Below are 14,494 nucleotides of genomic sequence, written 5' to 3'. Positions count from 1 at the left end.
TAGTCGCCTTTTACGACACCCATGGGCCTGGGACTCCCCTATTCTTCTTACGACCCCGGGGAAAGTACAGGGCAAAACTTCTTTAGGCGCGGCTAACTAACTAACTTAGAATTTTTTTCCGACGGAAGTAACGCTTAATAAAAAACGTCAATTGAAACAATATTTTAAACCGTTATAATGTTATGGTTTTAAAAAAATATTTCTCAGTATTATTTTTTGTAAATCTTCAAGTGTATAATTTTTTTATTTATACACTTTTGTTAAACTTTTGTTATAAATATAAAATAAGTTTTCAGAAATTTTCTGACATTTGTGACATTCGTTTATTTGGTTTGTTTTCTTCGTCCATTATTAGGACATACAAAGGGTTCGAGCCCATACAGCCTTACTTGTTAATTTTTTTTTTATGAAAATACGGAACACAGTACAGGATGCCGGCTAGATTATGGGTACCACAACGGCGCCTATTTCTGCCAGGAAGCAGTAACGTGTAAACTTTACTATTTTTCGGTCTGAAGGGCGCCGTAGCTAGTGAAATTACTGGCCAAATGAGACTTAACATCTTATGTCTGTGACGAGCGCAATTCTAGTGCCACTCAGAATTTTTGGGCTTTTCAAGAATCCTGAGCGGCACTGCATTGTAATGGACAGGGCGTATCAATAACCATCAGCTAAAAGCTCGTCTCGTCACTTATTTTCATAAAAAAAAGACGAGTAGGTTCGCGGTTGATCTGCGATGACCGTTTTTCGCTGGACGATCCATGTGCCGCTGCTGACTGTTGCTGATGTGGTACTGCAAGGTATAGAACTATTCATTGGGTTATTTTCGAAGCCCATCGGTATTAGGTCTCAACTTTAGTTTGACCCCTCTTGCAAAATGGACTCTCGCTGAAGCAGGAGAGCTATCAGGCTTGGGTCAATGCTGTGGTATCTAAGAATAAAAATACAAGCGAACTTAAATTAGGGAGTCAGACAAGGCGATGTTATATAGTAAGTAGTAAGTAAATCGACATTAGGTGAACCGTTCACTTGTATTACATACTCCTTTTCCATAAAATGTGTTTTCGAATTAAGTCTTAGTGAATAAATTTTAATTATTCACAACCGAAAATTTGTTTTTGTTTTATGATTACAGCAAACTTTGTGGGAGGATACTTAATAGACTTTATAGGAAGAAAATATTGTATCCTAGCAGTGTCAATACCAAAATTGTTGACAGCAATACTTCTAATCTGCGCTACAGAACTATGGATGGTCATTCTCGGAAGAAGTGTTATGTTTATGGCAGATTGCTTTGTTCTTGTCGTTGTGCCAATTTATGCAGCAGAAATAGCGAGTGTAAGTAGATTTCAATAAATAAAAATTATATATTGACTTAGTTAAGTAATAATTGTTAGTGAAAAAAATCATTCTTGCTTTTCGTTTGCTAGCTAGTGTTTATGCAAATTCACTTCTTTGGCATAGCAAACGAAAAGCAAGAATGATTTTGAATTGAAATGTCATATGTTATAGATATAATGGCGAATTACTTTTCAACAATGTTGAACAACTTAAAAATTCCATATATTTCCATAATATGTACCTATTCCAATTTAAAAAAAAACATATATTAGTCAGGAGGTGATCGCTCCATGCCTAAGATGTGGAATTTCTATTTATGTAGTAGTTCCTCTACCCCACAAAGGTATTTATAAGAAATCGTATTCAAATGGAAACAAACTGTAAGCCTATTACTGTTGTGTGTGTTTTAATATTGCCACAATAACAATCAAGCGAAGAACAAAAATGGTCATAATTGGTCTCTTACGAAAGTATTTAAAAACTATATTATAATCTTATGTCATTATACCCTAGTCCGTAACTCATCGAATAACGGATTTGTTCATGACCGCTTTTTTAATTTAAGACAAAGTATTTCTTTTGTATTTATTGCGCGTTGTGAGAATCAGGATGCTGTCAGAAATACAGACGAATCCACAGCAGAGGTTTGGTAAACCTTATAATAATATTAAAAATTCCAAAAAAACAATTATTTTAATCGTACTAAAAACATATTGTTATGTCTTTCCAGAAGGACCAACGAGGAGCTCTCGGTACTTTACTTCAAGTATTTTCATCTTTGGGAATAGTGATATCTTTAGCAATTGGTCCAAATGTTTCATACCACGTTTTGAGTTACATTTTACTTGGACTAATTATATTAGTGACTGTACCAGTCATTTTTATACCAGAAAGCCCATATTATCTTCATTCTGATGGTAAGTTAACTTTTTGAAGCTGTCCTGTTCTTTTCTGTATTATGTTCTTTCGTGTATTTGTAGCGTGACGAGTGTCTGCCCTGCGCTTCCCCGGGGCATAAAGGAATCTGGGAGTCCCAGGCCCAAGGATGTCGTAATAGGCGGCTAAGGGCTTTTAGAAGTGGGAGAGTGACGCTACCGTCTTATGACGTCAGCACAAACGGGCTAGACTCGTCCGGATTAATTACTACACTGGCATAGAATACAAAAGTATGTTTCGCATGCATAGTATCGATGACTGGAGATTCACCAGAATATGTCAGCGGGTAGGGTACCCGCTTTACCAGAGTTATAGAATCCCTCACCGAGCATCCTCGATTGGGCCCCCTGTCCTATTCTGAGGAGAGTACAGAACCGCACATGTCGAAGACAATCGAGGCAGCAATACCACGGCACTATGCTCCACGCTTAATGATGACTTTTGCAACATCAGGGGAATCCACTCCAATTTGAACGCTGACCACCACCACCCTTAAAAGGCGTAGCCGCTCTTGTGTTTTCTAACGGCGACGTACATATCTCGACCGAGCGATACATCACATTTAAGGTACCTCGAGTACAAAGTCGGGATCTGAAGTGCAAATTTAAAAAGAGGAAATATAACCGTGCCTTCAGATTCTTTAAGCGGCAAATCGCCAATCCGAAATCGAAGCAAAATCGTCGTCAAAATCTGCGAGCAGCTTTCTAGTTAAGGACTGGAACACGCAAGTTGAAGAATGGTGTTGCCGTAAGCTGCTATTGGTAACTTAATTAAAGAGCATGTGTCACGTACGTAGGTGTATGTTTTTGATGCAAGGGCTCACCAGATGAACGGGCCCATCCAAAGGCTTATCCCTTTCTATCCAATTTTTTATTAATTTTATTAATGATTTTAAGGTCAAACTGATGTTGAAGAGTCTTAGAGAGAAATCTAAATATGTACTAGAAAAGACACAGCTACGTTAAACATATCCTAATTCTTCTGGGAGTAAGGGAGTAGTGAGTTAGTTTTTAAGTGTTCCAAACACTCCACACAAAAGTGTGGAATTTCAGTATATTTGCGATCATAACTGTGGAAACAGGTCAACAATCTATGACTATACCAATGAAATTATATTTTTTTAGTTAGAGAGTTATTATATGGAAAAAGCAATTGTTTTAACAGATTCCTAATTGGTACCCAAGCTCACCAAATTGGGTTATGACAAAGGTTTTTTTTCTTAAATTGTTTCATCAATAATTTTCAAGAACGTAATATTTAAATATAATATGTCAATATTTTCAGGGTGTTTGAAAGTTATTATTTTTTTTTTATTAGTTTCCAACCGTAATTCAATATACGTCATGTGGAAATAAAATTCGAAAGATATCTGTGGAAATATATATCTCTAGCAATAGTAATACGGCTTATGCCAATCAACCTAATGCACTTTAATTTAACTGAATCGTGATTAATATATAACAGTAAGGACAGTAAAAAAATATTTTTATGCATTTCAGGAAAAACCGGAGATTCCTTAAAAATTCTGACACTTCTCCGCGAATCAGATACACAAGCAAAACAAGAACTGGCAGACTACGAACTAACAATCGATAAAACCTTTGACAAAATGGCTTGTTTCAAAGACAAAATATTCGTAAAAGCTTTACTAATCACCCTTCTTTTGTTTGGAGGCACACAATTTGTCGGCTTTAATTCTGTGTCGGTTTACTTACAAACTATATTAATTTCAACTAACACTAATGTTATGCCGGAAGTGGCTTCAGCTATCATAGGTGCTATACAAGTAGTGTCAAGCCTATTTGTAACTTTTATTATGTCTACGTTCGGGAGAAAGACTATTTTATTGGTGTCGTTAGCTGGAATGTGTGCAGGAATGGTAAGTTTGAAAATAAATTAATAAATATATTTGATTCTTAACCTTCATTGAAAGTTAATATAAAAATTAAAAGATTATTGGAAATATTGGAATAGTTAAATACATAATAAACTGTAACTTAAAATAGACTTTTTTTAACAAATCTATTTCAATGAATGCATAAAGTTGCAATTTTACTTCATAAATCCAAGGTATCAAATCAAGCGAGTAATAATATTGGAGTAGTAGAGTAGAGTATAGTAGTAGAATATAGTAGTAGAGTAGTAAGTATAATGGAGTAGATGGATATAACTTGCAAGAGACGTAAGAGAAGAACGTGATTTGGTAATTTGATATTTCGAAAAATTATTATGTTTAGACCTTTGATGTATTAAAAATTGACGAGAACAACATTGAAATTTACTGGATCATAATATTTAACTCTCAGATAAAATAGAACTGCTTGACAGACGACAACCGAACGACGACGAAACTCCAATCCAGTTTCGTTCGTTCAGCTTTTGTTTTTTGAAAACAATTAAACTTAATAATATCTCTGTTTTAAAAACTAGGGTTACTCACAAAAAAAAAGGAAAAACAACATTTTATGATCGATGCGGGACTCGAACCCACGACCTCTGGCGTTCTGTGCCAGTGCTCTAAGCAACTGAGCTAACCGTTCGAGTGACGTATCGTCATGAAATCTTGTATGCTTTGTTCAACTCTCAGGTTGTGGCTTCGTGTACAGGATCTACTTTACAGTTGATAACCTGCTCAACCCCAATATTTCCATATTAGAAAATTGACTGGAGATTTCGCTCTTGTAAATCTAAACAATTTGTTATGTTTTTTAACGTGAGAACCCTCACTTCTAGGACTAATACTCAAATAAAATTTGAAAAACAAAATTTTATGAACGTTGCGGGACTCGAACCTACGACCTCTGGCGTTACGTGCCGGTGCTCTAACTGAGCTAACCGTTCTAGTGACGTATCGTTATAAGATCTTGTATGCTTTGTTCAACTCTCAGGTTGTTCGTACCTCATTAAGATCAGGTATTGTGTTTCCTTGTTTTAGTTCGCCTTGGGCAGTTTCTTTCAAACGATTACTCCAGGTGACCAGATCACTGGTTTTATGAATTATTTGCCAATTATCTCTTTAATATTGGTTGTCGTCTGCTATAGTGCTGGTAAGTTTTTATTGATTCTGTTTATCACTAATGAGTGTGGGTTGCTTGCTGTTAATTATTATTTTATTGAAAATTAGTGATGGGTTTCAGTGGATGAAATGATGGGTATTAAAATAATTAAAGATAAGAAGCTTCCTTTTAAAAAAACAGTTATTGTTTTTGTAATCGCTAATAAAATTACTCACATTATACCTATATTTATTTATTGTGTGTATGGATTGATTCATTTACTGTACTCAATAACTAACTCAATTACTTGTTTTATGTATTAATTTACATTTACTATTTTTGACTTTTTGAAAGGCATTGAGTATATGACGGTTGAATATTTTTGTTACTTTACATATATTTTAATTGAAATGAAGCTGTAAATGATCTATTTAAAAGATGGTAAGAAGTTTCTTGCCACTTCTTCTAAATGAAGTTCAACCTTTTCTGAAGTTGTGGTAAGTGTAAAAAAAAGAAAACCTTTGACATTCATAAGTGTCGTTTTTGTACCAAGGTGGTAAATGATAAGTTTTTCAGAAATTTTTGGCGCTATATATTTTACTGGCGGACCCGACAGACGTTGTTCTGTTAAAAAAAAGTTCTCGCCGATGGAATTTCGTAAAATCCGTTCTTAGCTGACCTCTACTCGACGAAAGGAATATTCCTACCAAATTTCAAGTCTCTATGCCTTATGGTTCCAGAGATATCGTGATGAGTGACTATATACGTGGAAATCTCTTATCTATATATAAAGGAAAGTCGTGTTAGTTACACCATTTATAACACAAGAACGGCTAGACCATTTTTTCTGTTGTTTGATTTTTTGGGTTACTCTTAGTCCGGAATAGGATAATAAGTAATAAAATATCGAAAAAATATTATTATAAGAACATTTATTTTCTCATACATTTTCTATGGATTGACATTTCATGACATCTCGAGAATAGAAAGAATTCAATGAAGTTTTTTGTTAGTTTCACGCTACATGAGTAATGTAGCCTGAAATGAATTTCATTGGGTGGGTGTGTTTGTTTCGTGTTTTTATTAGCTTATTGTGCCATCTTTCCCGGCATAGACGTAATACAACTAGGATTCGAAACATTGCGAATTGGACTGACGAAGAACAAGAAATTGCAGGTAAAAATCACCGCGTTAGTATGGGCTCGAAGTTGTGTTTCTGAATCACAAGAGCAAAGCGAGGCAGCCAGTAAACCTCAGAGATCAACAACTAGATAATTTTCGACGCACAAGAAGAAATTTATGAAGTACTGATTTGAATCCAGCAGCGTTTCGATACGATTGCAGTACTGATTACTGCTTGCACACTAGCGTACACATTGGGTCGATGGACGTTGTTTGCAAGTATTTTCCGGAGATATGCCAGGATTGTGCTGCCTTAGTGGGAAACTACCGACACTTTCTCACACTCACGACATTTTCTAGCAAACACTCAAACATACAATGTTTGTTTCCAAATGTCCTCATTTGGGGCAGACATTGTCTAAGAACGACGATTTAATCCGATATTCAGGGTATTAATTAAATTATATTCTTACACACAAAACAGTAGAAGAATAACATACCTACTATACTTATTCCTATGTATTATGTATGCTAATTCTAAAAATAAGTCTTTACAAATCAGTAATACGGACTTTGCTTTTGATTTTGTAGGTACAAGGACAGTTTCACCATCGAATTGGATCATTGCAATATCTCGAAGGTGCACACCATAAATTTTAACAATTATATTTCATGGGCACCATGGAGGAACAACGACTCTCTGCAGCAACTACTTCATGAACATTTTGAATGTCGAGTTAGCCCGCAAATCTTTAATTTCCGATCCGTCTTGCATTCGCCATGACCATTAACAAATCTCAAGGCCAATTCTTGAAAGTTTGTGGTCTGAATCTAGAAAATCCATTTCCCATGGTCGATCTATATTTTTTAGACTTTGCAATAGAACAAACACATTTAAATAATTTAGAGTATTTTTTATCAGACTCGAGAAAAGATGCATCATGATTATATAATGATCTCTCACTATATAGTTCATATAGCCTTTGTTTGCTCCTATAAATGCCAGCTGTTGCCCAATCATTAAATGACAAGAGACCACCTGATTTGACTGTCTTAGAAGTAAATATAGAAGCAAACTCTGTTTAAATTATTTTAAATAACATATCATACATTTCATTAGGATTAATATTATGTTTCAATAAATCCATATTTGAGAGTTTACCTGACACATTACCTCTATATTTCTCCATGCGCCTATTATTCACAGGAACAAACGTAAACTTTTTAATTTTAGAACATTTATTGACCTCAATATTAAAAGAGGCTAACTGGCCAAAGTGGTCTGAACTCAGTTGGTTTATTATTGCCTGAGAAATGGGTTTATAATTTGAAAATATATTATCAATACAACTTTTGGATGTGCCGGTTACTCTAGTAGGCTCTTAAGAAAATATTGGTTAAATCATATGATTTGAACAAAGATCTGAATCTAATACTGGTGGTGGATTTTCCTAATAAATTAATATTAAAATCACCACATATCATGATATACTTCTTCTACTTACATAATTTTAATAAAATCTCCTCCAATACACTTTCAAATAATTCATATACTGCATCTGGGGGTCTGTATATACTAACAACAATGGCGGGATCGAGCTCTGCACAGGCTATTTCAATAGTACGTTCAACAGGGAGGCCTACAATATCTTCACGTTCTTTGAATGTAGTGTCCACGTGTAGCCTTTTCTCTGCAAAACGCACTTGCCACCTGATGACCACTGAAGTTAAAGATGAGCTCATATTTTCTGAGCCAGTGCTCTGTTAAACATAAAATATGTATATCTATATGATCCATAAATAACTCCAGTTCAAGTTCTTTACCAAATAATCCTTGCATGTTTTGGTGCATCAGGTTTGCAATTTTACAATAATTACTTATTCTAGTACATGTTAAATTACTTGTTTTTACATTGCTAGAGGAGTCCCATATTGTCTTATTGTTTAATTTTTTGGAAAATATTCCAAATCTTTACTTAAATTAGTACACTACTCAATAGAAGCAGTTCAATTCAAATCAGTACTTCATAAATTTCTTCTTGTGCGTCGAAAATTATCTAGTTGTTGATCTCTGAGGTTTACTGGCTGCCTCGCTTTGCTCTTGTGATTCAGAAACACAACTTCGAGCCCATACTAACGCGGTGCTTTTTACCTGCAATTTCTTATTCTTCGTCAGTCCAATTCGCAATGTTTCGAATCCTAGTTGTATTACGTCTATGTCGGGAAAGATGGCACAATAAGCTAATAAAAACTCGAAACAAACACACCCACCCAATGACATTCTATACATCTTATGTATAGAATGTTATATTACGTCATTGTCACCAGTCAACTTGAATAACATGACGTGCACTGTCAGTTTAATTTTATTACTCATGTAGCGTGAAACTAACAAAAAACTTCATTGAATTCTTTCTATTCTCGAGATGTCATGAAAATGTATGAGAAAATAAATGTTTTTATAATAATATTTTTTTGTGATTTTTTCGATATTTTATTACTTATTATCCTATTCCGGACTAAGAGTAACCCAAAAAATCAAACAACAGAAAAAATGGTCTAGCCGTTCTTGAGTTATAAATGGTGTAACTAACACGACTTTCTTTTATATATATAGATTAGTGTTATTTGTCAACCAATTACGTAAAACCGTAGTTATTAATTTTCTTAAACTCTCGTATTTATTTTCAGGCATTGGAGCAATAGTATGGCCGGCTACAACAGAATTATTTGAAGGCCAAGCAAGAGCTTTTGGGGTTTCAATTGGCCTCACTTTCTGCCAAATAGCTATGTTCTTTATAACAAAATATTTCTCTACAATGACTAATGCTCTCGGACCCGCGCCTACTTATTGGTTTTACGGAACCAATTGCGTCATCATTGCGGTGGTTATTGCAATATTTCTTCCTGAAACTAAGGGGAAGACTTTTGCGGAAATTCAAAAAGCTTTGGGTAAAAAAGATGCAAAGGAAAACATTACAAGCTAAGGATTTTGCATGAAAGTACGACATCTTAGATATGAGGAGATTACTTGACGCTACGAGATAGTTTCCCGTGGTCGTTATGTGTATTTCTTATTGTAAATATTCAAATATAATATATTTAATCACATTTTTTATAAGAAACTTGTTAAAAATATTTTGCAAACAAATTTGAATAAGCTAACTACTAATAATAGCTACCATAGCACGTAAAACAAATAATACGGTTCACGACTCAACGACAGATGATTGTTTTAATGACTGCAATTATGACAGATTTCCTCTGTTGAGATAGGCGTTACTCCCCGACTTTGTTTGTTTCATTTAAAACGGCGCTGTCTCATATGAACAGCACGGTTAGTAGGTCTCTATATATTTTCTGACAAATTAGTTAGACTAACTTAAAGTCAATCAAATTATTAGGACAATATAATGTAGTTACAATTAAATTGTTATTTTCGGAGTCGTCGTCGATAGGTGAGATGTGCTTGTGTCGATCGTGCGACGTAATGAGGCGAAATGAGGCCGCGGCGGGAGGACACCGATTACAATTCAAAAAATAAGTTGATTGTTCAGCTGTAGAAGGATACGCAATTATTTTTTAACTTTTTTTGGTTTTTTAACTGTTTTAGTGCATATCATATTGTTTTGGAATAGTTTTTTTTAAGTAGATTGATTTTTGTTAAAACTTTTATACAAATACTTTATTTATAACGTAATTGTGATTTATCCTTCTATAAAGATGAATTTCAGAGGCTGAATCAAGATAGTTTTTTATAGAACTGAATATTAACAAAACTGAAAAAATATATATAAAAAGGAAAGATATATAAACGCACGGAGACAGGGTACCACTGTTGACACTTAGTTTTCATTTATAAATAAGTAAAGACAAATATCATATTAAAACAATGTTATTGAAATAAGATTATTTGTGATATGCTGGCTTCATTAGAGTTAAGTGTAGCTGTACTTCATCCCAGTCTTTTTGAGTCCATGATACCTTGAAAGAGCTTGCTTCTGTCTACTAATTTCCACGTTAATTACTTCTTCCAGTTTTTTACGATGTTTGCGGTCATTCAATGCTTGTCTCTTAGTTGTGGCTTAGTTTATCGCCTTCTTCCAGAACCAAGCCTTCTCTCAACGGGACTGTTCTCTTAATAGGTGACTCGGTAAACCCTTGGGACTGTTGAACGACTCTCATTTAGCGTTCAGACGCGAAGTTCTGAGCAATCGTAAAAATAAGTCGGGTTAAAGAGCTAGAAGCGCCACCAAGTAGGACTAAGTGTCTTACACTTGAGTGGAATAAGCAAAAGCAAATCAAGCTTTGTCACTTCCAGTATTGGCACGTTTATATTAAAGAATATTGGTAGATTGCTAAACTAAATAATTACTAGCTAATGAATAAACATAAAATAGAAGCCATTGTTATAATTTGTAATTGAGAAAATATCTAAATTTAAACACGGACTAGTAGAAAAAGAAGGACTCCGTGCCGTGTTATTAGCAAGTGAAGCACCTTTATGCTAGTGTTTGTGCGGTTACGGGGTATACCAGATACACAATTTTTTCCCACTTAAATAACCATATATCCACAAATACTTTTATAGTATTGTTTTTAGACATTATTACAACGCTCGACGGCATTCTTAAAATATTTTATTGCGACGCAAACTGATCTGTCACAGACGATGGCAAATATCATAATGGCAGCCGTTCGGCTTGTATTAGTGTATGCGTGGGGCTATATATTTACCGGCGGTGTTTGGAATTTAAATAAAATTTAGGAATATTGTATTAAGATACTGGGAATAGAAACTGTTGTGTAATTATATAAATATAAACGGCAATAAAATGTTATGATTACTAGTATTTTCATTTATTCAATGTGTCTAGAATTTAGTATAAAGCAATAAATCTGCACAATGATATTGCTGATGTCATCGTCCTATGTGATGGTAACCATGTGAAAGCCGAGATGATTAATTAAATTACCCTTTCTTATTTCTATTAATAACCTCATATTGACAATCATGAACTTGTATTGTTTGCTGGTGACACATCTTTACTTTTTAAAGTTAATCGCAGGCAATTGTATTTTGACAAGGTGGATGAAGCAATTTCTAGGGTGGTCAATTGGTTTCAAGTAAATAACGTTTCTCTTAACGAACAAAAAGTGAATAAGAATGGACAGACGGTCACTTAGCAAATAAAGACTTAGAAAATACATACATGACTTTGCATGTATGTATTTATAATTATGCATAAAGTGTTGTGTCAAAGGCCATGACTGCACAAAGAATCTACTCGAGGCCATGACGTCACTAAAAGTAGATCTTATAAACAGGGGTGGCGAGGCCTATAGCCATAGACGTAATGAATGTATCATGAAAAGTTACAGAAATCTATACGCCAAGTAACTACTGTTGTCGCCATTTGTACCTGTGCATATGTATGATCTATATGCAATAAATCGGTTCAGGTTAGATTGCATTGTGCAGAGTCGAGTGGCGCCAGTGAAAACGATTTGTATTCCCAAATTAGAACTTTGTGGTGTATTGATTACAAATACAAATATTTTATTTTGTCTCAAAAATGTACAAGTTACTACATACTCATAATACCTACTACACAACATTATACATCACAACCTTAAGGAACAAACATTATGAAGAATTCTACTTATTTAAGTTTGGTAAATGCATTTAGACAAGTAGGTGCGAAGATTTTATTGCTAGGACTTTTTAAATAAAATATGCACATACAGACAGTAGGTTTATGTGAAACAGACATATAGCTGGTGCCTTTCCAGAAATTTTCTATATTGCTGGAGAGTAGGTATGTACATTATGACAACAATCTACTAGTACATGGCTGTGCTCTAACTCCTAAGTTTCCCTGTGTTTAGGATATTAGTAGTCCCCGTGTGATGTGATTGGTGCCAAATTAGATAAAATTATTATTGCATCATTCAGTTTAAAATTCGATGCTGTTTATTTTTATACCATCTCAAACTTTATTATAGATTGGTTAAGTACATTACAAAACTCACTCAAATACTCAATACCTTTGTCCAGAATCGAGTAACCGAAATTAATGAATTGACATGTGGTGTTTTGTTGCACATAGAAGAAAAACATAATCCAGTTGACGAAAACTGCTTGCGGCTGGTCGCAAACGTTCGGAAACCGGATTAGGTTTCCTGATCAGGAATTTAGATTCGGAATTCCGCGAGACTAGCGCAAACGTCCGGTTTTTTTGTTCGGATTTTTTTACGACCGGTACGAATAGAGTCGCTTGTTAAAGCACACGTAAGTGTTAATAAGAAGTTAAGAGTTATTAAAAACCATTCTGCATATTATTTGTTCCCAAGCCAAGTCCTTTACGTCTCTATTGTGGTAGTCTGCATTATTGATATCCCATATGCATTGCATTCCATTTGCAAACATTTGGTTACCTACGACGAGTCTACAGACGTCCACTCGCCACAAAACTCGCGCGAATCTGAATTAAAATTTCCGTGCGTGTGCGGTGTAGGTGTCGGTTGCCAAAATGTACGCGAGAGCTACATTCGGGATGACGTCATTGAGTTTTTTCCGTTCTTACAAAACGAACGCACCGAAACGAACGTTAGGTTTATTTTCCGTTTGGAAACAATATGAATAATGTGCGCCTTGTTGAATATTTTTTATGTAATAAGAGCATTCAGGTTTCCGAATCTGAATTCCTGATCAGGAAACCTAATCCGGTTTCCCAACGTTTGCGCCCAGCCTTATTAACTAGAGGCTTAAACGTCAATGACCTCAAACATAGTAAGTTGTAGTGGCACTGGTGGCACCGGCCTAATGGCTTGCAATGTAGTAAGTGGTTACCTAGCAAGTAATCGTCAACGAATGTAAGAATTTGCCTGAAATGACATTATTACAAAAGGGTGGATTAGATAGATACATTTAAATTGAATCGGCCGGTGCGTACCTATTGCGCTTCTTTTATAACAAATAAATATTTCTATTAATTTTATGCAAAAACTTTTTTTGTCAGAAATCTTACGTAATCCAAGGCACGTTACGCCCATGAATAAATGTATTTTGTTACGCATATTATAAAAGTAAGACAAACTATTTACATTATTGCACTGCCGTCGGTCATTAATAAGTGTGCAAAATTCCAAATTAATTCGAAGTTTTCAAATGGTCAAAGAATCCGTGCCAAACAAAGGTACATAGCAAGTTAATAAAGGTGGGACAAATTATTTAAGTTATTGCATTGTAATTGGTCGTCGATCAGTGTGCGAATTTTCGATTCTATCCGACGTTTTTAAGTAAGTTAAAATCACGTGACAAAATTCACTTCCCTTCATACATAGATACGATGTTGTGGTGTAAAAGGTATTATTTTAACGCCCGATACATTTGAATAGCAAATATACTTTTATCCAAATGTTTCGAGTTTTCTTTAGTGTTAATTCCGCCAATATTTAAACGACTCTACACGAGGCATACTCAGGACATGATGACTCACACAAATCTGGCACGAAGCAGTCTCACAAAACATTTGGATAATTATGGATTCCCGCAAAGTACTTCAATAAATATACTTTTTAAAAACAATGTATTTTCTTGTTCGCCGCAGAATTAGTCAAGCTCATAAACTTAGTATACTAGCCTAATAGACAAACACTCTTCTAATTACGACGAGACTAAATTTAAAATGGCTATATGTGCTAGTTTCACAGATGTGTAACTGAAGTGTGTAATGTTTTGCTTTTGGTCAATCCCATTACATCCGTTAAAACACAGAACAATAACGGTAAAAATACTAAAAATGAAACGCGGTTTTATGGTCTTCATCTATTCGGTGTCTTTCTCACTAGGTTTTCATTTAAGGATAATTATCACACTTTCACAAGTTTAATGGTCAGCTAGATTGTTAATGGTGAACGCAGATACCTGACCAAAGAATAGTATTAATTTAACTAGCTTCAATTAACTACATTTCGTGACATAGAAACACATGAAGTAACACATTTTCTACTAAAGAGTTCTGCTTGTCTTTTTCTTTTAAACACATATAGTTTTCAACATAAAATAATTTCGACTAAAAAAGGGACAATTTCTG

The 14,494-nt window shown here is 34.6% G+C and overlaps 1 protein-coding gene across 2 annotated transcripts in view; it reads left to right on the top strand.

Moving 5' to 3' along the window:
* LOC126979747 (facilitated trehalose transporter Tret1-like) overlaps nucleotides 1-11,242 on the top strand; it is a 71,127-nt gene extending 59,885 nt beyond the window's left edge. For both annotated transcript variants that reach the window (XM_050829260.1, XM_050829259.1), the window contains exons 3-7: nucleotides 1,136-1,338; nucleotides 2,072-2,258; nucleotides 3,777-4,156; nucleotides 5,213-5,324; nucleotides 9,087-11,242. In XM_050829260.1, the coding sequence (XP_050685217.1) occupies nucleotides 1,136-1,338; nucleotides 2,072-2,258; nucleotides 3,777-4,156; nucleotides 5,213-5,324; nucleotides 9,087-9,382 (1,178 nt within the window). In that variant the 3' untranslated portion in view covers nucleotides 9,383-11,242. The remainder of the gene's footprint in view (nucleotides 1-1,135; nucleotides 1,339-2,071; nucleotides 2,259-3,776; nucleotides 4,157-5,212; nucleotides 5,325-9,086) is intronic.
* The last annotated feature ends 3,252 nt before the right edge of the window (nucleotides 11,243-14,494 follow it).

The sequence above is a fragment of the Leptidea sinapis genome, chromosome 4 (assembly GCF_905404315.1).
Source record: "Leptidea sinapis chromosome 4, ilLepSina1.1, whole genome shotgun sequence".
NCBI lineage: Eukaryota > Metazoa > Arthropoda > Insecta > Lepidoptera > Pieridae > Leptidea > Leptidea sinapis.
The sequence above is the reverse complement of the archived record's forward strand: the minus strand, read 5'-3'. Positions and strand labels throughout refer to the sequence as shown.